The sequence below is a fragment of the Drosophila subpulchrella genome, chromosome X, assembly GCF_014743375.2.
Source record: "Drosophila subpulchrella strain 33 F10 #4 breed RU33 chromosome X, RU_Dsub_v1.1 Primary Assembly, whole genome shotgun sequence".
NCBI lineage: Eukaryota > Metazoa > Arthropoda > Insecta > Diptera > Drosophilidae > Drosophila > Drosophila subpulchrella.
This window is the reverse complement of record NC_050613.1, coordinates 8,840,758-8,864,977: the sequence shown is the minus strand read 5'-3', so window position 1 is coordinate 8,864,977 and position 24,220 is coordinate 8,840,758. Positions and strand designations below refer to the sequence as shown.

The 24,220-nt window shown below is 39.0% G+C and overlaps 6 protein-coding genes across 8 annotated transcripts in view; 4 read left to right on the top strand and 2 right to left on the bottom strand.

The window, feature by feature from the left end:
• Window positions 1-23,568, bottom strand: part of LOC119556616 (protein gone early) — a 31,860-nt gene extending 8,292 nt beyond the window's left edge. The window contains exons 1-4 of one of the 3 annotated variants that reach the window (XM_037868933.1): window positions 23,232-23,568; window positions 15,406-15,855; window positions 14,369-14,719; window positions 14,142-14,300 (exon numbers count right to left, since the gene is read on the bottom strand). In XM_037868933.1, the coding sequence (XP_037724861.1) occupies window positions 14,142-14,300; window positions 14,369-14,719; window positions 15,406-15,721 (826 nt within the window). In that variant the 5' untranslated portion in view covers window positions 15,722-15,855; window positions 23,232-23,568. The remainder of the gene's footprint in view (window positions 1-14,141; window positions 14,301-14,368; window positions 14,720-15,405; window positions 15,856-23,231) is intronic. The other 2 variants (XM_037868935.1, XM_037868934.1) reach the window with 2 other exon arrangements.
• On the top strand, window positions 2,877-4,367 carry LOC119556620. The gene is made up of 2 exons (XM_037868940.1): window positions 2,877-3,030; window positions 3,172-4,367. Exon 2 carries the CDS (start codon window positions 3,354-3,356, stop codon window positions 4,236-4,238), a length of 885 nt encoding a protein of 294 aa, XP_037724868.1. The 5' UTR covers window positions 2,877-3,030; window positions 3,172-3,353; the 3' UTR covers window positions 4,239-4,367.
• LOC119556621 lies at window positions 6,702-7,352 on the top strand. Its single transcript, XM_037868941.1, has one exon. It carries the CDS (start codon window positions 6,702-6,704, stop codon window positions 7,350-7,352), a length of 651 nt encoding a protein of 216 aa, XP_037724869.1.
• LOC119556618 (serine/threonine-protein phosphatase 2A 56 kDa regulatory subunit alpha isoform) lies at window positions 9,545-11,267 on the top strand. Its single transcript, XM_037868938.1, has 5 exons — window positions 9,545-9,817; window positions 9,874-10,064; window positions 10,131-10,464; window positions 10,770-10,999; window positions 11,062-11,267. Exons 1-5 carry the CDS (start codon window positions 9,626-9,628, stop codon window positions 11,189-11,191), a joined length of 1,077 nt encoding a protein of 358 aa, XP_037724866.1. The 5' UTR covers window positions 9,545-9,625; the 3' UTR covers window positions 11,192-11,267.
• Window positions 11,985-13,368, top strand: LOC119556617 (keratin, type I cytoskeletal 9). Its single transcript, XM_037868936.1, has 3 exons — window positions 11,985-12,009; window positions 12,086-12,971; window positions 13,052-13,368. The coding sequence occupies exons 1-3, from the start codon at window positions 11,995-11,997 to the stop codon at window positions 13,366-13,368; spliced, it is 1,218 nt and encodes a 405-aa protein (XP_037724864.1). The 5' UTR covers window positions 11,985-11,994.
• Window positions 16,954-17,477, bottom strand: LOC119556622 (polycomb group RING finger protein 1-like). The gene has a single exon (XM_037868942.1). The coding sequence runs from the start codon at window positions 17,405-17,407 to the stop codon at window positions 17,093-17,095; it is 315 nt and encodes a 104-aa protein (XP_037724870.1). The 5' UTR covers window positions 17,408-17,477; the 3' UTR covers window positions 16,954-17,092.
• Window positions 23,569-24,220: the final 652 nt, after the last annotated feature.

Here is a 24,220-nt window from a genome sequence, read left to right as displayed (position 1 = left end):
ATAAACGTATCAGGCATTTCGCGCAAAAGACGTGTCCACACTTTGTGGCCACTGGCTTCTTAGGCGGGTGAAGGCATATCGGGCACAAGTAGGGCTCCATCTTCTTATCGACTTGTAGCATGATGATGGGACCTCTCTCCTCGGTCAAGTCAATGATCTCTTCCGGTTCAGTTCCGTCGGCTGCTCGGCGTGTGCCCTTCGTATTCATTTCTTCACGTTTTTTTTTATTTTTTACTTTGTAAACGAAATCACGCTGTTCTTATATGAACGTATTAGCTCTGAAGTTAGACCCAGGGGTTACTCTGTTCGATTGTAAATATGAGGAGTTCCAAATCAACACAGCCACCTTCGTTTTTTATTTTTAAATGAACAGTACCACCTTGAGGCCAAAGCACGTCGTTTCCAAGATATACCCTTATACCTATTTCAACAATATTACCACTCTTATGGGCGTGGTACCCTGGTGAAATAAGCTTGCACTGCGCAAAAACCTCTAGAATCTGCATGTTCAATCTCAGCTTGTTATCCTTAATAGTTTCCGTGATCTCAGCGCTCAAACGGACATACGGATAGACAGCTAGTTCGATTCGGCTAGTGGTCTTGGTCAAGAATATACTTGTATGGTATAGTACTTTATAGGGTCGCTTCCTTCTTACTGCTACATACTTTCCGACAAATATAATACCTTTTACTGTACGAGTAACGGGTATAATTAAATCGATTGTATTTCTGTTTTTTTCCTCAAAATGGAAAACTCTGGAGCCAATTACCTGAGTGACCCGTTGAACTGCCTGCAGCTTACACAATCGGAAAGCCCGAGATGTCGCCCAAAAAGTATTTACAAAATAAAAAACCAAAGCCTAATGCATGTGACAGCGTCAACTATTTTGCAAGCTGCTCATAATTGTTCAACCCGATCCGATCCGATCGACCGGCTCGTTCAACCCGTCCAATGGTGCTGGCCAATCTCGGAGGGCCAACTCAACTCAAAAAAAAAAAGCCACTCGGGTAAATAAATTAGCGACTTAAAAGAAACTCAACTCGGAATTGGAATTGAAATCGGAATAGCTATCGCTATCGGCAGGTATGCAAGCCCCAGTCACCCAAGGTCGCCATTTAGGCAAATGCATGTCGCATTAAAATACCAAAGGGTATTAAATAAAAAAATTAGCTTTGCCATACTATTACGGCGAATGGGCACGCCCCAAAAAATATTTATTATCAATTACAGAGAGGCGAGGATGGGATAAAAGAAAAACAGATAGTATGCATCTTTCTCGGAGATCTAGCGATCCGATCTGCATATAAATGGACGGCGGTCAGATCTTTAGCATAAAGATAATCACACCTACTAAATAAAACGCCGCGACGGACGGTAGCCGCAAAGAGCCGAGGTCCAAAGAAGATTGGGATCGAAAGATTGGAGATCGGAGATTTGTCCCTCGATTCGATTTCTATTACTGTCATCATCAATAAAATGTTACATAAATTTCCAGCACAGCGAGCGATCGCAGGTGGTTATAAATATGGAATGCCTAATTGATAATTATCATTTTGTTCGGTTTTCCATAATCCACAGGCGATATGCGATATGCGATATGCGATCTATGATCGCTGATCGGCTAATGGCTAAATTAGTCTAGTCGAAATCGGTTTCGGCTTCGAAAACTGTTAGAATATGCATTACTTGGAACCATTCCAAACGCCATCATTGTGGGTCCACAAAGTGTCAATCAGTTTTATGCGCCTATGTATTGTCATCAATCGTCGGGGCCATAAATCCATTCAAAGGCAGTATTCAAATGCGCTCGATGAGTGCAAATTATGTTTTATGCGTTTATTTTGGCGATATTCATGCGACCTCCAAGGCGACAGGTGAACGTGGGTTCGAGTCCCGGCTATGGTCTGAGTCACCACCGATCGATTTTGCGTTGGGGTCACCATTTATGGTGACAAAAACAGCGAAATATCAGCCGAAATCGATGGGAAATTCCGGCAAGCGAACAAGGAGGCTAATCGAAGCGATAATGGCCGCAGCTTTTTGGGCAGCGGAAATTGAATTTGACTCATTTTAGGAAAATATCATTTCTTTGTTTGATACAAAAGGGTTTTAAATAACACTTACGTAGACATACAAATTGTTAAGTTTATAAAAAATGTCTATACATTTTGTTGAAGTCTTAAGCAGCTAATGCTATATTTCAACAGGTTTATTTTTATTAAATTAGCAGAAGCCCAGAGAACACCTGTTAATTAAAGATAAAATGTACAATGATATAATGTGCTAAAAAACTAATTAATATAAACTTTTAATTAACTTATTAATACTAGAAAAGGATGGGAAAAGCTTAAGATTAAATTAAGATGCTAGGTAACTAACAAAGATATAGGGTAAACTTAAAGTAATAAGTACTAAAAAAAACATTTAAGGATTAATCTACATAATTGTATTCATTATAGATATTAGCGGATCACACTTGCATTGTATAAAAAGTACCAAATAACTATTAAGTAAAATCTTCTAATGAGTAAAGTAATAATACTAGAAAAGAGAAAAAAGAGTGGGTTAGTAAAAAAAATAGTAAAGGCAAAGTTTATTTTTCCTTTAAATAAGAACTATACAAAAATTATATAGATAATTTCATAAATTATGGAAATTAGCGGACTACAATTTTACTGTAATTGTAACTTTTTTAATACCAATGTCGGGGAGAATTTCCCAAAAATATAAGAAACCTCCTCAACATGTTGCAATCGCAGAAAGCTATGATTAAAGCCTGAGCATTTATAATTTCAGGCCTTACATATTCATTGATTAATCCAACTGTTATAGATATTTGCAAATTAATAGATGATCGAGTAGGCCCGAACTAATGACAGATGTGAATAAAAAAAAAACGGCAAACAGAAAACCCAGCAAACGTGTTTCTGGCCAAGATTGATGCTGCCAGCGATGATGAGGTGCCGTTTAATGAGATTCGCTAGGCCCCCCAGCCCATTCAATGGTTTTCGCAGACAAAAAGACGAATGGTATGTTTAGATATTTGCTAATCCAACGTGAATGCCCAGTCGGTTGTCAGCCAGGGTCACCGCACCGGCCCAGTCAAGTTCAATGTCGAATGTGAACCATGGGTTTTCGGCTGCGTTCGTTCTAATTTGAATAAATTTTAGGTCAGATCGCAAGACAGCAAGACAGAGACATAGATATGGTATGGTATGGCATAGTGGACTTCATAGGCCCAGAGAAGCTGATGATCGAGAGTGGTGCGGCAATTGCATTTGCATAAAGCCGACTGAGGCGGCTGGTCCATTGGACAATCGGAGCATATTTAAGACAAGTGGAGCGGCCCAAAATGCAATCATTGCCTAGCAGCAGATCGTCAACGAAGCATCCAGCAACCAGCAACCAGCACATCCCAGAAACCACCAAGGATTACCCAAAACAGACAGGGAATATATACCATACATATACCATGTTCCTGCAACAAGTGCTCGTGTGCTGCCTGATCCTGGTGGCCTCCACCCAGGCCCGTCCTCAATATGGCTACGAACAGCCTAGTGCGGACCTCTTCCTCGGCGGCGGCGGCGGCGGCATTGGCGGTGGCTCCTCTCCCGTTGGCAATGTGGGCCTCATCGGTGGCCCCTCTAATGGCCTGGTCAGCATCCAGTCACATCGCGGTGGTGACAAGTATCTGCCCCCGGCCAGCACCACCCAGGCACCGATCATCAACAAGAAATTCTATCTGGTCTCCGCACCCGAGGATCACAGCAACGATGGCAAGGTGAAGCATTTGGTTTTGGGACGTCCTCAGAAGAACTACCGGGTGGTGTTCATCAAGGCCCCGGCCGGCGATAATGCCAATGTTAAGTACTCGGCCGAGTTTGCTCCGCAGGAGGAGAAGACCGTCATCTATGTGCTGAGCAAGAAGGATAACGATGTGGATGCCAGTGATATTGCCACGCCGGCGCCCACGCAGCCCAGCAAGCCGGAGGTGTTCTTCATCAAATACAAGACCGACGACGAGGCCAAGCAGGCCCAGCAGGAGATCCAGGGACAGTACGACAAGCTGGGCGGCACCAACGAGTACCAGGAGGACAACAACGCCCCCATCACCTCGGTGATTGGCAGTCTGGATGGCCTGAATCCCGATGGCAGCTACAACTACCGCCAGATTGCCAACCGTCCGGCTGCTGTGGCTCCCAATTCCCAGTACCTGCCCAGTCTGCTGAAGCACTAGGGGATTACCACCTGCTGCACTGCACCACCGCGTCACCAAGATCACCCAAATCATCCTCGAACCCCGTTGTGTTGCGTATTTTTAAGAAATCACTAAATATTTTTTTTTTCTATTTTTTTCTTGTTATATATCGAACTGTTGTTAATAAAATGCTTATATTAAAACCAAAATATCAAGCAATGTGTTTATATTTCCAAAGGAGTTTTTGGTTGCCAAGTGAATGGGTTCCCCTAATTTTCATTAATTTCCAACGCATCTTATACGATTGCCCAATTTCATGCACCCCATATTTCTCGTTTCAAAAGCTCAAAAACAAAGGTCAGCCATTTAAAAAATTAATAAAAATCGTATAAATAAATTGAAATGTCTCATCGGCGCAATTAAATTAAAATCCAAATCGAAAACCAAATCAAAGTCAAATTCAAAAATAAATCGAGGCAGAAAGAAACATTTCGACTTTGTTTTTCCCGATATTCAAATCAGCAGTCACATTTCAATATGTCCAAATCCGTAAACCAAATCGAAGCCAAAGCTGCCGTCAAAATTCCCAACAGAAATTAGCGTAAATGAAGTGAGAAATCAAAATAAGCTCATCAAATTTAATTAAACAGTGGACTTTTTCTATTTTCTGTGCTTTTTTTATAGGGCCATTAAACTAACGCTGCATAAAATGGGGCCAAAGATCGATTGATTAATGTTGAATCGCAACTAAAGGCATCCCAAGATACTTCAACAAAATCGTGAAATTGAACCGAGGAAATAAAACGAATAAGTGCATGCCGATTTGGACATCAGGGAATTTATTTCTTCTTTATTGGCATTAGTATCAATATTAATTGAAGTAATTAAACAAATGTGTGAGAAGAAAGCAAGAGCAGTTTTGAATTGCAAAATATGTTACGATATATTTAATTAATATATTCTTTCGGGCTAGTTGCGCGATAAATGAATAATAAACCAATTAATCTTTCTGTCCTCCCACTCCTTGACACCCCATTAGCTGCTGACCTCTCCCAAAAAAGACCCGTTGAAGTGACCCGAATAAGCCCACTTGTAACATCTTCATAGGCCTCCAAACAGCCAACTTATCTATGCACCTTGTATGGCCCAAACAATTTTTCATAATAAAAGCGGGCATAAATCAAATTAGCTGTACCATTTTGCTTAAATGCGACATGAAAGTGTGGGAATTACGCGTCAATTTATGCAAATCCGATGGACGGACCAGTTGCCAATATACATATAAACATATATACCGAGATATAGCCGGCCATTGTTGATATTTTAATTGTCTCTTGCTGACAACAACGAGCCAAAATCGAGAAAAAGAGCCCAAATTAATCTACTAATCAGCGACGAGGCTGCGAACCAAATACAAATACACACCAAGTATAACTGACATCGGATTTGGATTCGGAATCGGAATTGGCCGAAAGATGCAGATGGTAACAGAGAGCGAGAGTTGGCCAAGATCATTAGTCAAATGGTGAGGGCGTTGGATGCTGCTAATGGCAGCACTTCTCTTATCCCGCCCAAAAAGCCATGGCTACGAGCAAACTATAATCAAAATGCAAGCCCCACCTGATAATAAATGATAAATGGACCTGCAAATCGGTGGGATGTGAGAAGAGCATAGCGAAAAGGTATGTCAAAACCGAAGCTAATCGGGGCAGCGGGATCATCAAACCTTAATTAATTGCTTTTATTGGGGGATTTTTTGGTGTAATCGAGTTTTCTAGTGAATTTTCAAGGCTATTGGACCTTGAACTTGGTGGCTAAAAGAACGAATGGGAAAAATCAGTATGTAAACATCTAAAATATTGTAGATACGTTTATGCATAATTACATTGGAAAAGTATTCTCCCTGAATTTTGAAAATTTGAAATCAATGAGGACATTTTTTTAATTTAGAAAAGAATTTTTCATTAGAAAAATGTACTTTTTTTGAACAAAGAGAATTTTTCATTTGAAAAATGTACTTGATTTGAACAAAAATGTACAAAAATGTCTAATGTACAGAAAAAATATAACAAATTCTAGAATTCAAATATTTTTTCGATATGGAATTCATTTGTGCAACTGGAAACAAAGTCAAACAAAACTATCATTATTGTTTTTAATTATGTGTATATATATTTTTTAAATATATAGTTTCTACAATGGACCTAAAATATGTTTTGTATATACACATATGTACATTTTATAATTGAAAGACCCCGACTGCAAAAAAAAGCTGTTCCCGCATTTTCACGCACAATTAATTTTTTGACCCTACGCAAGTTTGTTGCCCAAGTCTTTTGTTTTGGCAGCTTTTAATTAAGCGATTTGCGGTTGGGAAAATATGTGAAAAAGCTAATTTTCTCAAATTTCTGGTCCAATCGGACTGCGCGATCTAAATAGATCTGTTTTAAAAGTGGAGCTGAGATGGAAAAACCAAATCAGTTGTCTACCAAAATTCGCGAAATGTTGAACTCACTAGTGTGGTTTTCAGTTTCGTTGATGAGTTTTGCGGAGGCTCAAGGATCGCGATCCTATCTACCGCCACTAGCGAATACGGCCATGGAGCCCATTATAACCAAACAGTTTTATAGTATTTCACCAGTCGAAGATCCCGAGGATTTTGAGCCAAAAACGAAGCATTTAGTCATCGGACAGCCACGCAGGAACTACCGAGTGATTTTCATACGAGCTCCGGCGGGAAACAGTGATCAAGTGAAGTATACGGCTGAGCTGGCGCCCCAGGAGGAGCGCACCGTGATCTATGTTCTGACCCGGAAGCAAACGGAACTGGAGGCCACGGACATTGTGGCGCCCCTGGCGAAACCCCTAGCCGAACAGAAGCCAGATGTATTCTTCATCAAGTATAAGAGCAACGATGAGGCTGCCGCGGCCCAAAGGGAAATCCAGACGCAATACGATCAATTAGGCGGAAATACCGAAATATCCGAGCCCTATGAGGCACCCGTTCAATCAGTGATTGGGTCCCTCAGCGGTCCTCAAAATCCGGCAGCACCTCCTTACCAAGCCGCTTACCAAGCTGCTTACCAATCGCCGGGCTATCACTACGATAGACCCACCTCCACAATCTTAGCGCCAGTGGAACGATCCAACTGAAACGCCGATTATATCCGCAACTCGTTGAATATTCCACACTATTTGCATATAATTGATCAGTCATTTCCACAAGCGAATTTATCATAAAAACCTGGCGAACGCGTAAATAAAAATGGTTTTCTTCTTCATTTTTTATTCTCTTTTCTGTATAATTTTTGCAAACTTTTTTATCTGATTTGCGTTTTGTATATAAAGATATTTGCAAAAGTGCTTTGACCCTGTGACAGAATAGCCAAATTGTATGGTTTTGCAAACTATATACAAAATAAATATTTTAAAACAGCTAGGTTAAAAAAGAATGTAACATTTAAGAAACAAAATTTGTAAATGTACCTAAAAAATATATATAAATATTAATTTTGTAAAAAAAAAAGGTCGTGGTATTTTACTGAATTTCAGGGGCTCCAAAATTTCGTCTAAAACTGATAGTTTGCCAAAATCAAAAAACAAACAATCTGCATAAATTTTGCAAGACGCAACCGAATAAAGAAACCGCAAAACGGCAATGCAGTTTTTTTATGATTTGTCTCCTCTTTGGCTCGGCTAGTTTATCTTCTTTTGGATTTATTTGCATTTGCATTTAACTAATGGGATTTTTTAAGCCATTTTTGGGCATCAACTGGGCGACCTTTTTTTGATTGGCAGCAGCAACAATTTGGCAGCAATTAATCTTGATGATTGGGCAAAATTCAAAAAAAAAAAATTGGCAAACCAAGGTCGAGGCGAAAATTCGAAACTAAAAAGTGAGATTCTAAGTCTTCGACTGAGCCTTTCCACACAACATTTTTCTATCTCTCTCTTGAGTATTTATCATTCCAAGGTGGCCAAAATATATAAATAAATCACACATTGTTTTTTGGCCAAAAGCGCAAACACAAACAATGGCCCTAAAACGGCCCTGCCCAAAACGCATTCAAGTTATGGCAATTATATTGAAATTTGTTATCAACAAAACCGAAAAAACACTTGGCCGACGATATGTGGTTATGGAATTTCTGCTTTTAGCCGTCTTAACTAAAAATAGACCGTGACACAACGCAATCTATGCATATTTACGTATACCCTTTGTTGGGTGTATAAAAATCAAAGAAAACACACACTAAATGCTGCCAATAAATGTAATCAAATTATGCAGCTCGTAGATAAATAAATATTAAAATAATATAAGTGCCTAGGGTATTTCCTGTTTCGTTTTTTTTTTTGCCGCCAATTTAAATCCTTTTCGGCGCTTTGTTTGCCATGCCGCCAACGTATCCAAAACTAATGATATAATTTATGGGCTAACAAAGATTTGTCAAAACTCCGAAGATCAAAGCGGAAATTTTAAATGAAGCCCAACAATAATTGAAATGCCATTGCAACAACAGCAGACCAACTAGTTTTATGCGGCTAAGAAAAATAAAGCCACACAAAAAAGAGATTAATTTCAGATGCAAAACATGTGTGAAAGTGTTTTATCAAATGCATAATATTGGATTTAAATGTATAAATAAATAAATACATTTTTGTATGCAAGAGTATACAGAATTCCTACACCTAACCAAAGTACGAAATCAATGCCAATAAATTACTGCGCCTGTGGCTCAAAAATAATAATGCTCTTAGTGATGCTGTTTAATTCCTCCAACATAATTAAGCTCTTGTTAACAATGGGTTAATACGTCAAACTAAAATCCCATGGCGGAAGCAAGTTCTTGCCTAAGAACTAAGCACAAAAAATCCAAAAATAACAGACCAAGAAAAATCACCGGCGAAAAGAAAAGAAGCATACAACAAAGAAGCCAAAGATTCTTTGAGGCATTTGTTTGACCAAAAAAGACAGAAAACAAATTGCGTCCATCAATCAAGATACATAGTTAAAGCTATAATTCGAAATGTGAACACATGTTTGTTGGGCTCTAAAAGGTTGTAAAAGCGAAAGAAAGAGAATTGGCGATGGAAAACGAAAGCAATGCAAATGAAAGTTGGCCTTTTAGAAGTTACAGATATAATACAATGATATAATCATATAATATAATAATATAATGGATGGAAAACGAAAGCACTGCAAATGAAAGTTGGCCTTTTAGAAGTTATAGATATAATACAATGACATAATGATATTATATAATAATATAATATAATATATATATAATAGTAGGGCTTTATGTATTTCTGGTTTGCTTGGGATCACTCTACCTATTCCATTACCATCAAGTATCAATCATTCACCAGTCAACGAACACGTATACTGCTACTAAAAAGAACATAAATATATTTTTTAAATCGCCAAAATGAGTGATTCCCTCGCGATCGTCAATCCCGATTCTCCGCCCGAAGAGAAACTCGATATCGATATTGTCTCAAAGGATCAGGAGGAGTTGGCCAAACGGCAGCTAACCTTTGAGCTCTTCTCTCGCTTTCTGGAATGTACGGATTTCGATATGATCGAAAAGCGAGAAATTGATCAAACAATTATCGTAAAGGTGAGATATATATATAGATCTTTAGAATTAAAAGCTTTTAAAATGGGTTCCAATAGCTATTGGAAAGCTTGGACTCGAAGGATGAGGGAGAGCGCGAATTTACAAAGATTCTCTTGCGTCGCATCTACTTTAAGTTTGACACATTGCGGCCTTATATACGACATGAGGTTAACAACGTGTTCTACCGATTCATTTACGAAACGGAAAACATCAATGGAATAACTGAGCTCATGGAATTTCTCAACGAGTATGTTTAGCAGGGAACATTTAACTAACTTGATCCCATAATTTAATGTTTTCGTTTGACCATCAGGGTATTCCGCAAATGTAATGATCTATCGATCGACGAACAAAAACACTTGCTGATCAAGATCATTGTACCACTGCACAAAGCCCAATCCCTAATTACATACTTTACTCCTATGATGAAATGCACTTTACATATGCTCCGCGAGAACTTAAAACTTCACGGAGATTTTATCAATGGCCTGCTTAAAATCTGGCCCATGGTATCCTCGGAGAAAGAGATGCTGTTCCTGGACGAGATCTACAAAGTTATGGAAAAGATTGGTAAGGAAGAGTTTCAGCAAATCCAGCTTCCGATGTTCCGCCGGATTTCAAAATGCTTGGCGAGTCCCCATATGCCGGTAAGATAAGCCAGTAGTTGGTACCTTTCATTTAGAAGTCTTCAGTAATTTGTTTTTGATAGGAACCTATCAGAACTTTTACTCAAAAAATAAACAAAAGGTCCTTAAGTTAGTCATAATTGATATATATATACATAATTTCTTTAATATTTCAAAATACTTGGTATAACATCATAGTATATGATCAGAAAATGTAAGATTTAGACCGAAATAGCCATAAAGATCTTCTAATTGATTGGTTTTTGAAGTCGAGTGCATTTTATATAGATGGCTTTAAGTAATACTCGTCATTCCCAACGATTTAGGTTGCTGAGAGGGCTCTTCGTATGTGGAGCCATGAGAATATCGTGACACACATTATATCCAACAGTGAGGTCATCTTGCCCATCATTTTCCCGTCCCTGTATTACGTCAGCAAGGATCACTGGAGTGATGAAGTAAGGGATCTTGTCTATAGCATTTCCAAGTTGTTCCTGAAGATGAACGAGAAGCTGTTCAACCAGCTGAACAAAAACTTCAAGTCAGAGCGCGAAAAGTGCGTTCGACACCGCAAATATTAAAAACCGCTGAAGCAATTTCGAATTCTTTCTTTTTCAGGGAGAAAGCTTTAGAGCTCGAACGCGAAGAGCGATGGAACAAGGTGAAGGAAATGCAATCCAAGCGATCCCTTTGCCTTTCGGCCGACATAAATCTTAATTCAGGATTGGACGACCATTTAATGGACTGAAAACCCAATTTTAAAGTCTAAAATTTTGAAAATATGAAAACTTAAATTTCTTTGTTAGAGCTAAAGCTATTTTAATAAATGTATATTACGTTCGCATGTTGATTGCTTTACTCTTCTGCTGATTTCAATAATCTCTTCCTTTCCTAGTATCCAAATAAATATAAGTATAATGCACAAACACCTACAAAACCAAGTTCCTGACTAATCAAAACCATATAGAACCAAAAAAATACCCTCCAATAGTCACAATGGCGCTTGTCTTTTCAATGCTGATCAAATTAAGTCATAAACACGTTCCCCTACACTAAGCCACACTTGATAAACCCCAAAAGATCCATCAATCAATCGAGGATTTTATGCAAAATTTTGCATAGAACTTTTGAAAATGGAGGGTTGCTAATCGCGAAACAATGCGACAAAACGGAAAAAATGCAACCGAACTTCGTGTGTTGGGGTTATGGAATTGAAATCGATGTGGTTATTGATAGTGATCCACCTGCGATGAACTTCGTCGACGACCGGCGAATATATATAAGATCGACTATGATTTATGATCGCCCCGAAAAGAAACAAAACGAGCATCGATGGACAACAGGTCACATTAAAGGAAGCGTGAAAGAGACGGCACAAGTCAAATGTCAGAGGTTCGGCACAGTCAAATAATTGAGCAATTAATTAAACCGGCGAAGAGAAAAAAATTATAGAAAAATAGTAAGAAGCGGAGTAACCAATATTCGTGGTATAAAAGGCCACAAATCATCAAGGGGGAGCATCATTAAGCCAACAACTGAAAACCACTCAACATGCGTCTATTTGTGGTAAGTTAACAGGAGGATTAACCGCTGGATTAACCAAAGGGTTATAAAATATTTTTTTTTTTTGCTTTTTTTCTAGACCCTTTGCACTCTGGTGGCTCTTAGCCAGGCCAAGCCCCAGGGCTACAACTATGGAAGTGGAGTCTCTGGTTCCCTGACCAACTCCGGTTCCAGCGGTAGTTCCTCTGGCGGTTTCCTAACCGCTCCCAGCCACTCCTCGGTGGCATCCTATGGACCGTTGGGTGCCTTCCAGACCGCCAGCGTGGGCTCCCTGGTGGGCAGTTCCTCTGCCCCCCAGGCTGTCAGCCACTATGGTGGTGGTAGTGGAGGCACCTACTCCACTGGTGGTGGCCATGGAGCCACCTACTCCACTGGTGGTGGCCATGGAGTCACCTACTCCACTGGTGGGCAAGGAGCCGCCTACTCCACTGGTGGACAAGGAGCCACCTACTCAACTGGTGGACAAGGAGCCACATACTCAACTGGCGGTGCCTCCAACTATGGCGGCGGCGGCAGCTCCTTCACCGGATTCGGACCCTCGCCCAACATTGGATTCGGCGTTCTGGCCGGCTACCAGGCACCCAGCTACCAGCAGCAGCAGGAGCAGGAGGTCCAGCGCGGCTTCCAGGAGCCCATCATCCACAAGCAGTTCTTCACTGTCGCCGCTCCCGAAGAGCATGAGAATCTGGAGCGTTCCAAGCATCTGGTGATTGGACGCCCGCAGAAGAATTACCGGGTGGTGTTCATCAAGGCCCCATCCTCCAGCAATGCCAATGTCAAGCTGTCCGCCGAATATGCACCCAAGGAGGAGAAGACCGTCATCTATGTGCTCAGCAAGAAGGACAACCAGCTGGAGGTCAACGATATCGCCACGCCCGCACCCACGGTGCCCAGCAAGCCGGAGGTCTTCTTCATCAAGTACAAGACCGATGCGGAGGCCTCTCATGCCCAGCAGCAGATTCAGGGTGAGTGTTCCCCGGAATGAGACTACTGACTTGGGGATTTTTCGAAACTAATATCCACTATCCTCCTCCTTTGCCTGCAGCCGAATACGACAGGATCGAGGGAACCTCGGAGCACCAGGATGGCGGAGTGGCCCCTGCCCAGTCGGTGGTTGGCATCTTGGATGGTGGCGCTGTTGGTGCCGCCAGCACTGGCAGCTCTCACTTCGTTTCCGGAGGCACTGGCTCCACCGACGGCAGCTCCCACTACGTTTCTGGCTCCACTGGCGGCAGCTTCTCCTCGACCTCGGGCGGCAGCACTGGCGGAATCTCTGGCGGCATCACCGGAGGATCCATCTCCGGCGGCACCATCATCAAGAATGCCCAGAGTGCCACCTATCTGCCACCCAATGGCAAATAGATGATCACTCGCGTGGACGCCTAGCAACAATTTTACTGTACAGTGATGCAATAGTCAAAGGTTTTTTTTTTTGAAAGCATAAATAAATTTTTAACGACATAGAACAATAAAATTAAAGGTGGCGATTTATTAAATGGAGGGAGGTAGACCAGAAAACCAACAATTTTAGTTACAACAAAAATTATAGTTGATAGTCTTTAGAGTCAAAGTGCAAGCCAAAAAGTCTAATAACCACAAAATTGTATCCAAAAGCAACAGCTTATAATGGTAAGCATTAATCTTTATCAAAAGCACTTTGAAAATGTGAAATATCAGACAGGTTCTACTTTAATTTAATGCAAAAAAAGACAGGTGATCAGGCGATTCAGATCACACCAGGCTTTTGGATTTTACCATGATTCACACCATGGGATGTTTAAAAACCCCCTTTTGAATCCTATTAAGCCCCCTTAATATTTTCGCAACTAAATACTCTAAATAACAAAAAGTTTTAAATGGTCAAAAAGCTTTAAGAAATCTTAAGAAAAGTTCTTTAAGTTTTGTCAACTTGGCCAGCCCAAAAGTATGTCAGAAGTTTATAGTACAAAGTTTTTAGACAAGTTCAAGGAAAATACAAAACTGGCATGTGTGAAAAATGTATTTACTGTCAGAACCGTAGAAAAAGCAAATATTCAACATTGCTAAGAAAACAAAATTGCAAAAGATATAAGAGGAAAAATCCTCCTGACTAAGTTCCACATATAAAAATAAAGGTAATTAATCCTAGAACTCACACACTCCGTTGATGGCTCGTTTCAGGAGCAGATCCGACTGGCTCTTGTCCAGGACATCGGTCTCGCGGCAGCTGCGATAAAGACTGGTCACCGTGGTCTCCACGGAACCCTCCTGCGAATTGGGCAGCATTGAAATAAAGCGATTCAGTTCGTTGAGTTCTGTGAAGAGATAGATATATAAATTAATATGGGTACCGCAGAGGAAGGATAGCTCAAGATCAGCTCACCCTGATACTCATTGTAAGTCTCGTAGTTCCACTCGCCGCGTTTGATCACAAAGTAGTCGTGGTTGGCGTAGTCGCTGGCAAAGTTGCCGCAGGCCCACTCGTACGTCTCGTGGCAGGGACTCTTCGAGGTGTTGGCCCAGAGGAGCAGCTGCCGGCTGCTCTCCACGCACTCCTTCTCCAGGCAGAGCGGCGCCCGCAGGTAGAAGGGCACCTCCGGCCAGAAGGCCAGCAGCAGGATGATGATCAGCAGGAGCAGGGCGCACAGGCAGGCGGTGGTCACGTAAAGGATGCGCCGCTTGCGCGACAGGCTCATCAGCGCGTCGAAGGATCGTCGGCCTGGAAGCAGCAAGGCTATCATCGGGCAAGGCCAAGGATATGCAAGACATGAATGTTAATGAAATGATGGATGGAAGTCGAAAACATATATCGAGGGTGTCTTACAAGTCAATGGTGTTTTGAAACCACTCATAAATGTATTTTTTATTTGTCTAATGGTATCTAATGATATATTTTTAACACAAGTACAATAAATTCATTCATAAAGAAGACCATCTTTTATTCACTGCATACTTTTAGACACTTAAAATTAAATTTAAATTCAAGAGTGATTTTAGTAGCCTAGTGAGCTCTATCTATAACCTTAAACCTCTTTTAAAGAGTTTACTATTGATATTGATTCTTAAAATATATGCCCATTAGAGTTTTGATTTTCCTCCGATTTAAAATAATTTTAAAAATATTTTTGGTAAATTAAAATATTATTAAGTAAATCGTAGAGCAACATATGTAAATTGAACGTTTAAGAAACTCATTTTATAAAGTTGGTTCCAATCATATATTTTTTACAAGCTCTTGTCTACAAAAAATCGAAACAAAAGTTTGGACCATTTGAAATAATGTTTGTAACCAATTTTCTTTTTATAACCAATTTAGCAATCGTAATATCATTTATATATAATTTATCTATATTCTGTCTACGAATTTAATGACTTTGAATGGAATTTTAATGGGAAATGATTGCGATGACCGTTTCTCACCTCTCAGTCCATTGGCCGAGGGATGTGTGGAGTTGGGCGTGATGGCTGCCGGTGCTCTGCCGCCGGCTCCTCCTCCGACTTCGTTGAGGGCATCCTGGCGCGCCGCCTCCAGATCCTTGGGCGTCAGATGGGAGCCGTCGTCCATGTGCAGCTTCTGCTGGTTTGTGGTCAGCGGAGCCGTCTCGCTGCCCTCGATCTGCTGCAGCTGCTGCTTGCCACCGATCTCGTCCTGGCTGTTGTGCAGCTTGAAACTGCGGTCGTCCACCTCGTCGATGGCGCAGATCGTCGGTTTGTACTTGCCCTGATTGATGGCCATTGCGCTGATGTTCCCCCTCGATCCTCGATTTTTCCCCAGCTGATTTAGGTCGCCTCTCGTGGTTCTCGCGTCTTGTCTCCTCGTATCCCCTCAATTCAGGTGATTCGGCATTTTTAATCAGTTCTTAAATAGCTCTGCAAGTAAAAGAGACAAGGAAATCGTTTAGAATTTTCCCAAAGCGTACAAATACACGGAATTCCAGGCGGCTTAAACGTCTTGTTAATCAAAAGATTACCTTGAGACATGATATACGGTGCTATACATATACACCCAACCACCCCATATACCTCTGGCAATAAAAAAAACCTTTCGCTATGTAGAGCATCGGAGATAAGTGAAAATTGCCCAGAGATAGCAGGCACTTGATGTCTCGGATCCACAGCTGTGGTTAGAAAAATAGCACTTGATCTTTTGCTAAAAAAAATATATACTTCTTAAAAACAATGGATACGACGTTCTGGTTTTTTCTTTTTAATTAGTACTTGGTGGTGTCATCAAAATGTGCATATATTTACATCAATTTGTATTTATTTTTAATTTTTTATATTAACATATGATTATATTTATTTTTATAGCTGCTTTCAAAATCATTTTGGTGACTTAGGATTTTCTTTATAAAATGTAAATTAAAGATGATAGGTGGTATCTAAAATAATACCTTTCTTCAAGCCACCTCAACTGTATAAAAGCGTGTGAGCTCAAGATCAGCGGCTATATAGTTCCCTTTAGGCGCATATACATATATGTTGCATGCATTCTTGTTCAACATTTGACTTCTTTTCAATTTTAAATTGACAACAATTGCTGGCAATTTGCACTGGCTAAAGTCTTCGACTGGCAAAAAAATATATATCCAAATATGTGGGAGGGAGACTTCCAAAAGAAAGGGAAAGAGACAGAAAGTCAGTTGTCTGCGGCTTTATTTAGCGACATGCATAAATTTCTATTGAGCGCCGTGCAAATAATTAAAAATGCAGCGACGTCTCAGTGGTTTCTAAAAAAAATTTAACTAGGTTAATTGCTAATTGCTCGAAAAATCCGTCTGCCAATGTATTCCGGATTTTTAGTATTCACTAGAGTAAATATTTTAGAAAGTGAAAGTCTTACAACCAGGTACCATACCTAAAATTAACTAGATTGTTGTGAAAACACCACCGAGTAATATTTTTGTTTAAGCAAACAAGTAATTTTTCCATTTATAATCCCCTCCGAATAATAGTTAAACAAAATAATTATGCTCATTATGCATTCAAGAGGAATGCTTTGGTTAGGTTTATTTAATTTCGAAATTATCTTCTACTGTCCGCATCTGAAGCGAACCGGCAACTGCAACATCACAAACATAATTCGAATTATTGAAAACACTTAAAGTTAGAAGTACAGGCGAAAGAATTCGGTCACTTTTTTCTTGCACATGGGGCAGCGTTTGAAGGGCTGCAGCAAATAGATCATGCATGCCTGGCAAAGGACGTGTCCACACTCGGTGGACACCGGGTCCACAGGCGCTTCGAGACAATGGGGACACAAGTATAAGTGACTGTTCAGCTCGGCCAGTTCCCTGATGGCGGGATCTATCTCCACGGTCAGGTCAATGATGGCTCTGGGTTTCATTCCGTCGGCTGCACGGCGTGTGCCCTCGATTTTAACGCGCTTCCAGCCCATATAACCTCGCAAGGATGGAAACATTTTTTCACGAATATAATTATTATTTAGTATACAATAAAAGGCGCTGTTCGAATATGAACGTATAATTCTGAAGTAGTACTCAGGGGAAACTAAAAGTCCATAACGTTCTGTTCGATTTCAAGTATGTGACGTTTCAACACGGCCAACCTTGATTTTTTTTTATTTTTAATGTACACATGATTTTTTAGGATTTATCCTCATACCTACATATTTCGACAATATTACCAACCTTTCGCCGAATATATACCTAAGAAAGGTTACACTAAAACTATTATATCTTGCGAACGGAAGACCCGATTTACATAAATCAAAAGCATGTGAATATGTCTTTACATGGACGATTATGAGAATAATCATAGATTTTGTTTAGCCATAGTGGTCAGTTAGTCCATTAAATAATAGTTTAAGCTATTACAGGCGAATGTAAAATATGCCTAAAATCCTTAAAACAAATATTTTTCAACTTTTCTTTCTTATATTCATTAAGGATACCAAAAGAAGTATTTAATGGGGTGAGAGTATGACCTTAAAAATGTCATTCAAAAAAGTCCTAAAAGTAAGATTTCAGACCAACACCATTATAATTTTCCCAAAAGCTCACTATTTTCAAAGTGGGACCAATTAATCAACAAACAAGTATTCCATTGATTTCCATTCCTAATATTACATGGCATTATTTAAAAGCATTGTACTGCATTTCGGTAGCCGTAAATTGGGCCTATCAATGGACCTGGTACGAACCTCAAATGGCATCCATTTGTAATGTAGGCCGCTTTAGTTTCGCTTCGCCGACCGCCAGAGGGCGTCACTTGCCTTTGTCTCGCTGTGGTTATGCTAGACTTGAAATAGTTTTCCACCTTTTGTTTTCCCTGTGAAATCGTATAGCATTTTTGTCATTTAATCCGCGAGGAAAGCAGCCAATTCACCCACACAAAAAACGGGGGAGGCGACAGGTTAATTATGAAACTGCAATACATGCGAGAGTTTATGAAGCGCAATTTGAGCACTTTTCATACCATTATTATTATGTGGTATTAGAAAATCCATTGTGAAAATTTTCGCCGGGCATTACTACTTTGTGAATCACAATTAAATTTAATTAAAAGAATCCTCAGCGCATTGGCATTTTAAAATGCCCGATATTCAATCAAGATTCCGTTTTGGAAGCCCCTGCAAATCTTTAGAGCCCCAAAATAGCGATAAGTTGTGGTCAGTTGTGGGGATTTGGCTGGGAGAAATAAGCGAAACAGAACGGAAAAAGACCAATGGAAACAGCTATTGGTTATCTTATCGAGTTGAGATTATTGCCAAATACATTGCTCAGTTCTAGGCGCTGCTACTACTAAGGCCTTTCCCCCGTTTTTGTACTCCTGATAAGTCTCACTTCTATGTATTTCACGGTTAGCTTAAATCAGTTTTGTAATATGCAGCAAGATTTATTTTGTAGATTGCCTAAGTGCTTAATTAAAAAAAGGAGGAAAACTATTTTAGAGCGTAAAATTCGGTAACCCATAAACAATTATCTCCGTACCGTATATCTCGGAACTTATCTGTCTAGCCCTCTATATAGCCACTTGAGAAACTGAAGGTTGCTAGGCAACGGGTGTTAGTTACCAGACTATCTCAGGTTGTTGAGTAATGCCGAGAGAACACTTAACCCCACACTTCTGGGGAGCCATATCAAGCGATAAGATCTTCTAAAGATGTCACATAAAGATAAACGTGGATGACACACTAAAGTAAATAGTGCTAAGATGATAAAGCTCCATCGACTAAATTATCATTTATCATCGTTCATGAAAAAACAAAAAGTTATTAAAAGGTAGGACTTTTTTCCAATTTTAAATTTGAAAGAGGTACTTTCCTAGGTACTAAACCTACACTTGAAACATTGATTAACAAATAACTATAACCCATTTTCCCTGTATATCTTCAATTCCTTATTTCAGAAAATTTTTAAAATACGAATATATTCAACAGCCCTGGCCAACAAAAAGTGTTGACAAAAAACTTATTTAAAGTGCCATATTGGTTTTAATTTTTATTAAAAATATAAAAAATAAAAGAAACATTTTAAGGCACAGATCTGGATTCTATAATGTCGTTAAGAAATATCTTTAGGATTTTTTAAAGGAATATAATTTTTTTTGTTTTCTAAATATTCTCATCAGATTTCAAATTTCTGTTTATTACTTTCTTAACCGCATCTTTAATCGAACTTTCTGTTTTCACTTTCAACCCTCTCATATTCTTCAGCTTTTTTCCCTTTTTTTTGCGAAATGAGTTGTCACTTATCGGATTTAATGGGCCATTTTGGCGGCTCAAAGAACTTCTGCCGCTGTGGAGAATTTTCTGAAAAGAACAATCTATTGGGGCCACCAGCTCCACATGTGCAGTAGTAACACACACAAGCGCCAGAAAACAGAGCTCAATTTCATCGGTCTTTATCAAGTTGCAATTGCTTTGATTTCGGTTTTTTCTAAAGACTGATTTATGCTTATTTGGCTTGATTCGATTATGCTTTAGGGGGGTGATTATACAGTGGACTGAAGCTGAAACTGAAACTCAAGCAGAGTTTATCTCAGGCACTAGAAAGTATTAAGAAGCTGCGGCGTCATTTAGTTTGGGGTGGATTCTCGATTATTGTTCTTATTCTCGGGCGAAGCGCAATTGAAAGTTGAGACGCAGTTCGATTGGGGATGGATATAATAATAAGTGAAGAGGTGTGGGAAATTCCCTGGGAGTCGGAGATAAACTGACTTTGATAAAAACCAAGACGTAGGGGGAAGAGCTCAATGAAAGTGCGAGTCAGCAGGTTTCTTTTTGGAAAAATAACAATCCAGTTTCTTTCTCAAAGTCTTTATACATTTAAGCCAGTTTTTTTTAATGAGTAATGTCTATAATATATTGTTATTTTTCTCACATGTAACTTATACGGCCATCATTCTTCACAGAAATCAAGTGAAGACATTATTCATGATTGTATTGTCTTTTCGGGTTTAATATTTCCGCTCCCCCGCCCTCTAAAAAAATCGGTCTTTCCTTTGTGGGACCAAAACGAGACTTGACTTTCCCCGCCTATTTATTTCCTTTCCAGTTCGAGTTACCTTATTTGAACATGCCGCGCATAAATCACAAACGACCATATAAATCTCAACAGATAACCAACTAAAAAGTGGAGGGGTGCCCATAAATTTACTGACCAATTTTGACAGGCATTACAAAATAATACTGGGTATTAAAAATCGTACTTTTCGCACCTTATTCTGACAATTTTGACGCACGCTAAACAGATATTAGCCATTCAACATAATACAGGGAATTAGGAAATCAATTTGACTTTGCGGCTAATTGAGCGTGGCGTATTTTGACAGCTATTTGCCCACCTGTCCTACTTAACTTATACTTTTTTTCACCCACCTATTGACATTTAATTTGAGTTAATGGCACGCCGAACGACGCCTGTATTATCAAAAGTGTTGATTGGGCAGCTTTGGGTGCGATGATAACCTTGTCGCACCCCCGAGAACACCGCACAACCAACCCATCCACCGCAATCAGTTGTTAAATGTGTCAACAATTTGTCGTAAACTAGTGGAAGTCACTAAAAAGTCGACAAATTGAGAACTGCTGAACGTGAATGTTTGCTTATGCAACTTCGCTTTCGAACGAGCAAACACTCCAAACATGAAACCGTAATTAGTTGAGCTGGCAAAGAACATTGTAAGGTTTATTACACATTTACTTACAGTTTGATAAACTTATTTGATAAATGTTTAAAATAATATATTAAATATTCTTTATCAGATGTGTGAAATTTGATTTTTTTTCATTTGAAAAAAGGAACTATGAAAATATCCTATCTATAAAGAGGTTTAAATGGATTTCTAATTTAAATAGAGAGCATTCTAAAGTTTTTTGCACAATTATTTACAATATACACATTATAATTTTTAAATATTAAAAAGTTTTTGGTTATAAACATATTTGTTAACTGTTTGTATGTATATATATTAAATATTCTTTATCAGAAATGTGATATTTAATTTGTTTTAAAATATATGTGCGGAATTCTTTTTTAAAAAGTGAGTTACTTAAGATTAACTATGGAAGTATAAACCTACATATAAAGGCGTTAAATGGATTTCCAAAATTCAGTAGAGACTAACATATCCGTAACCTTTCATATTCCATCGACCACGTCTGTAAGTCATTCAAGTTGAGCTATCTCTTCTGATCTTAACCCCCGTATGCAAAACCCACTCGAGCGCAAAGTTCAAACCGTAAAACGTTTAACGGGAAAAGGTGTGGTTAAGGTTAGCTTTTCGAGTGTTTTATTTTTTGTTCGATGGACAAAAAAGTGCGTAACGAGTGACGAAGACAATGGAAAAGTGACGAATGCGGGCGGAGGTAAAAAAGGTAGAAACAAAAAAGCAGACGGGGGCGTTTTGGGGATTTAGTAGGCCTGATTTTGTGCGTGAGCCTTACAATGGGTCATACAACGAGTAAAAAACAGCGGGTTCACTTTTGCACATACTGGAAATACAGTAAATGGTAATCCAAAAATAAGTGGAACAAAACGGAAGTAGCGTAAAAAAGGACCAGAAAAAGGCAGGAACTTTGTCGAGGGAAAAGATAACAGGAAGTACTCCAAATATCATAATTATCAACATAACAGTCAGATTAAAAAAAAAAATAAACAAGCTTGAATTCATTAATCAAGTTGCAGTGTACATTTCTTTAATAATCTTCTACGGACCCATAAATCATAGTTATTGTATAGATTTTGTTGTATTACTGATCATAAATTTGTTTGGTTTAGAGGAGTCGTTCTTAAATAATGAATTTCCAACAAACCGTTCATATCTTTTGGTTATAATCTCAGGGAATAAAATGTTATGTTCTGACTGACTAGTTTTACGTATTTTCACGACACCTTTACGAAAATGAGATAATCCGCAATCAGGCGTTAAGATCTATAGATTCCCGCCCAAGATCAAGGTTATTTACGGCTTTTTTTCAATGTCACCGGCTCATTATCTCTTAATTATGATTTGTTGTTGTTTTCGGGACGTGCTGCATTTCTCCTCTGACGACGTCGACGGCGACGTCGCCGCTCTTACGCATTAATTACGGGAATTTTGTGAAAGGAAAATAAAAATAAAAGAACTGACACGCAGGCGCATTTGCAGCGAAAGAGAGGGGAAGGAGGAGACAGAAAAAGAGAGAGCGACGCGACACGAAATTGTTGATATTTCTGTTTATGGGTTCACACGAAAAGAGATCGCGATCAGCCAGCGATCGAAATGTATCAGAAATCCCAAATAGGCTGATGAATTCTAAATCAATATTAGCATATTTACCAAAACTTGTATGATAACCTGATTAAATTTGTTGATCGAATGTTTAACATTCTAACTAAAAACTTTGTTAAAACGTAGCGTTTTTTGTAAGTATATTGAAACGATCGTTTTTGTTAATATCATCAAAATCACCCACAAATGTTTGTTCAAATCACGTTCTGTCGCAACGGAGGTGACAAAATTCCTGATCGTAATACCGATCGACGTGAGAACGAAGTATCTGATCGGTTTTTTTTTTTTGGATTATTTTTATTTTCTTTTTGTTTTTGCTTTGGCCACTTGCTAAACCGGTTCTGCCGGCATTTCATGCACACACACTGCGACACTTTTTCACCTTCCAGCAGCAACAACAACAAAAACGGTGGCTTGAAGTGCGCTTACATTTCTCTCACCCATCCACACACACTAACATACGCGATGGGAAATTCCTTTAAAGAAGTTGGAAAATCACTGGTTTTTACCTTTTTGTTTATAGCTCATTTGGCATTGCGAAATTTTAGCATATTCTTATTTATTCGCAGAAAACACACTCGAAAAAAATAACGAAGAAACGCGCGATTTTTGGGGAATTGCTTTGAATTTTTACGCGCTCAGCAGCAACAACATCCGAATAAACCGCTATGTTTTCTCAATGAAAGCAGGGTTGCACTTGTTTTATATTAATGCGCAGTAGTATTTTTATTTTTTTTTAGAATCAAACATACCGTTTCGTGGTATTTTGCGCGGCGATTTAAGGATTTCTTATTTTTCAAAACGGCGAACGACAAAATCAAATCTTATCATGAAGAAGAAGACTGCTAAATAAAGTAGAAAGTATTCTTAGAAATTCCGAGTACTTTATGGCTTGCCATGGTATTTTGCGATTGTCGTTTTCTGGTCGCACTCTGATTTGAATTTTGGGACATTTCCGATATATCGATAACGATAAAAGGACCGTTGTACCGTTTAAAAATAAATACCAATTCAGTTATTTTAATACCTCTTATATACCAAATAAGAAATGTAATTCCTGTTCTCTTTTAATTGGGCTAATGTTGAAAAAAAATTGCTTATAATGATTTTTACCGGCTTCTTTTCTAGCTTCCGACAATCGGGTCTTGTGTCAAGTATTACAAATACCTGTGTTAATAAAAATTGACAAAAAACAGATTTCTTAAACAATATATTTTAAAATATATTACAAAGTGTTTCAAAAATAAGTGAATATTTTACGAGAAAAATTTAACCGTTGCCGCACTCGCCGTAATAATAATTATATTAGCCGCCAATTTTTCGTCGAGATGAGCTATTTCTTTAGAATTTTCGTTAATATTCGGCGTTGCCAGATCGACCTTATTCTTGAATCTTGAAATTTCGTGATCGGGGCACCAATATTCTTGGATCCTTAACTGATTTTAAGTGATTGTAGGGGCTTTTGAAAAGTAGTTTATTCAAATTGTTGGTCTCGGTT

Bases quoted from the DNA above. Each gene is read 5' to 3' on its own strand.
- LOC119556620 (XM_037868940.1), top strand. From the start codon at position 3,354: ATGCAATCATTGCCTAGCAGCAGATCGTCAACGAAGCATCCAGCAACC.
- LOC119556621 (XM_037868941.1), top strand. From the start codon at position 6,702: ATGTTGAACTCACTAGTGTGGTTTTCAGTTTCGTTGATGAGTTTTGCG.
- LOC119556618 (XM_037868938.1), top strand. From the start codon at position 9,626: ATGAGTGATTCCCTCGCGATCGTCAATCCCGATTCTCCGCCCGAAGAG. The intron at 9,818-9,873 runs GTGAGATATATA...GGGTTCCAATAG, and splicing joins ATCAAACAATTATCGTAAAG to CTATTGGAAAGCTTGGACTC. The intron at 10,465-10,769 runs GTAAGATAAGCC...CCAACGATTTAG, and splicing joins TGGCGAGTCCCCATATGCCG to GTTGCTGAGAGGGCTCTTCG.
- LOC119556617 (XM_037868936.1), top strand. The intron at 12,972-13,051 runs GTGAGTGTTCCC...CTTTGCCTGCAG, and splicing joins TGCCCAGCAGCAGATTCAGG to CCGAATACGACAGGATCGAG.
- LOC119556622 (XM_037868942.1), bottom strand. From the start codon at position 17,407: ATGTTTCCATCCTTGCGAGGTTATATGGGCTGGAAGCGCGTTAAAATC.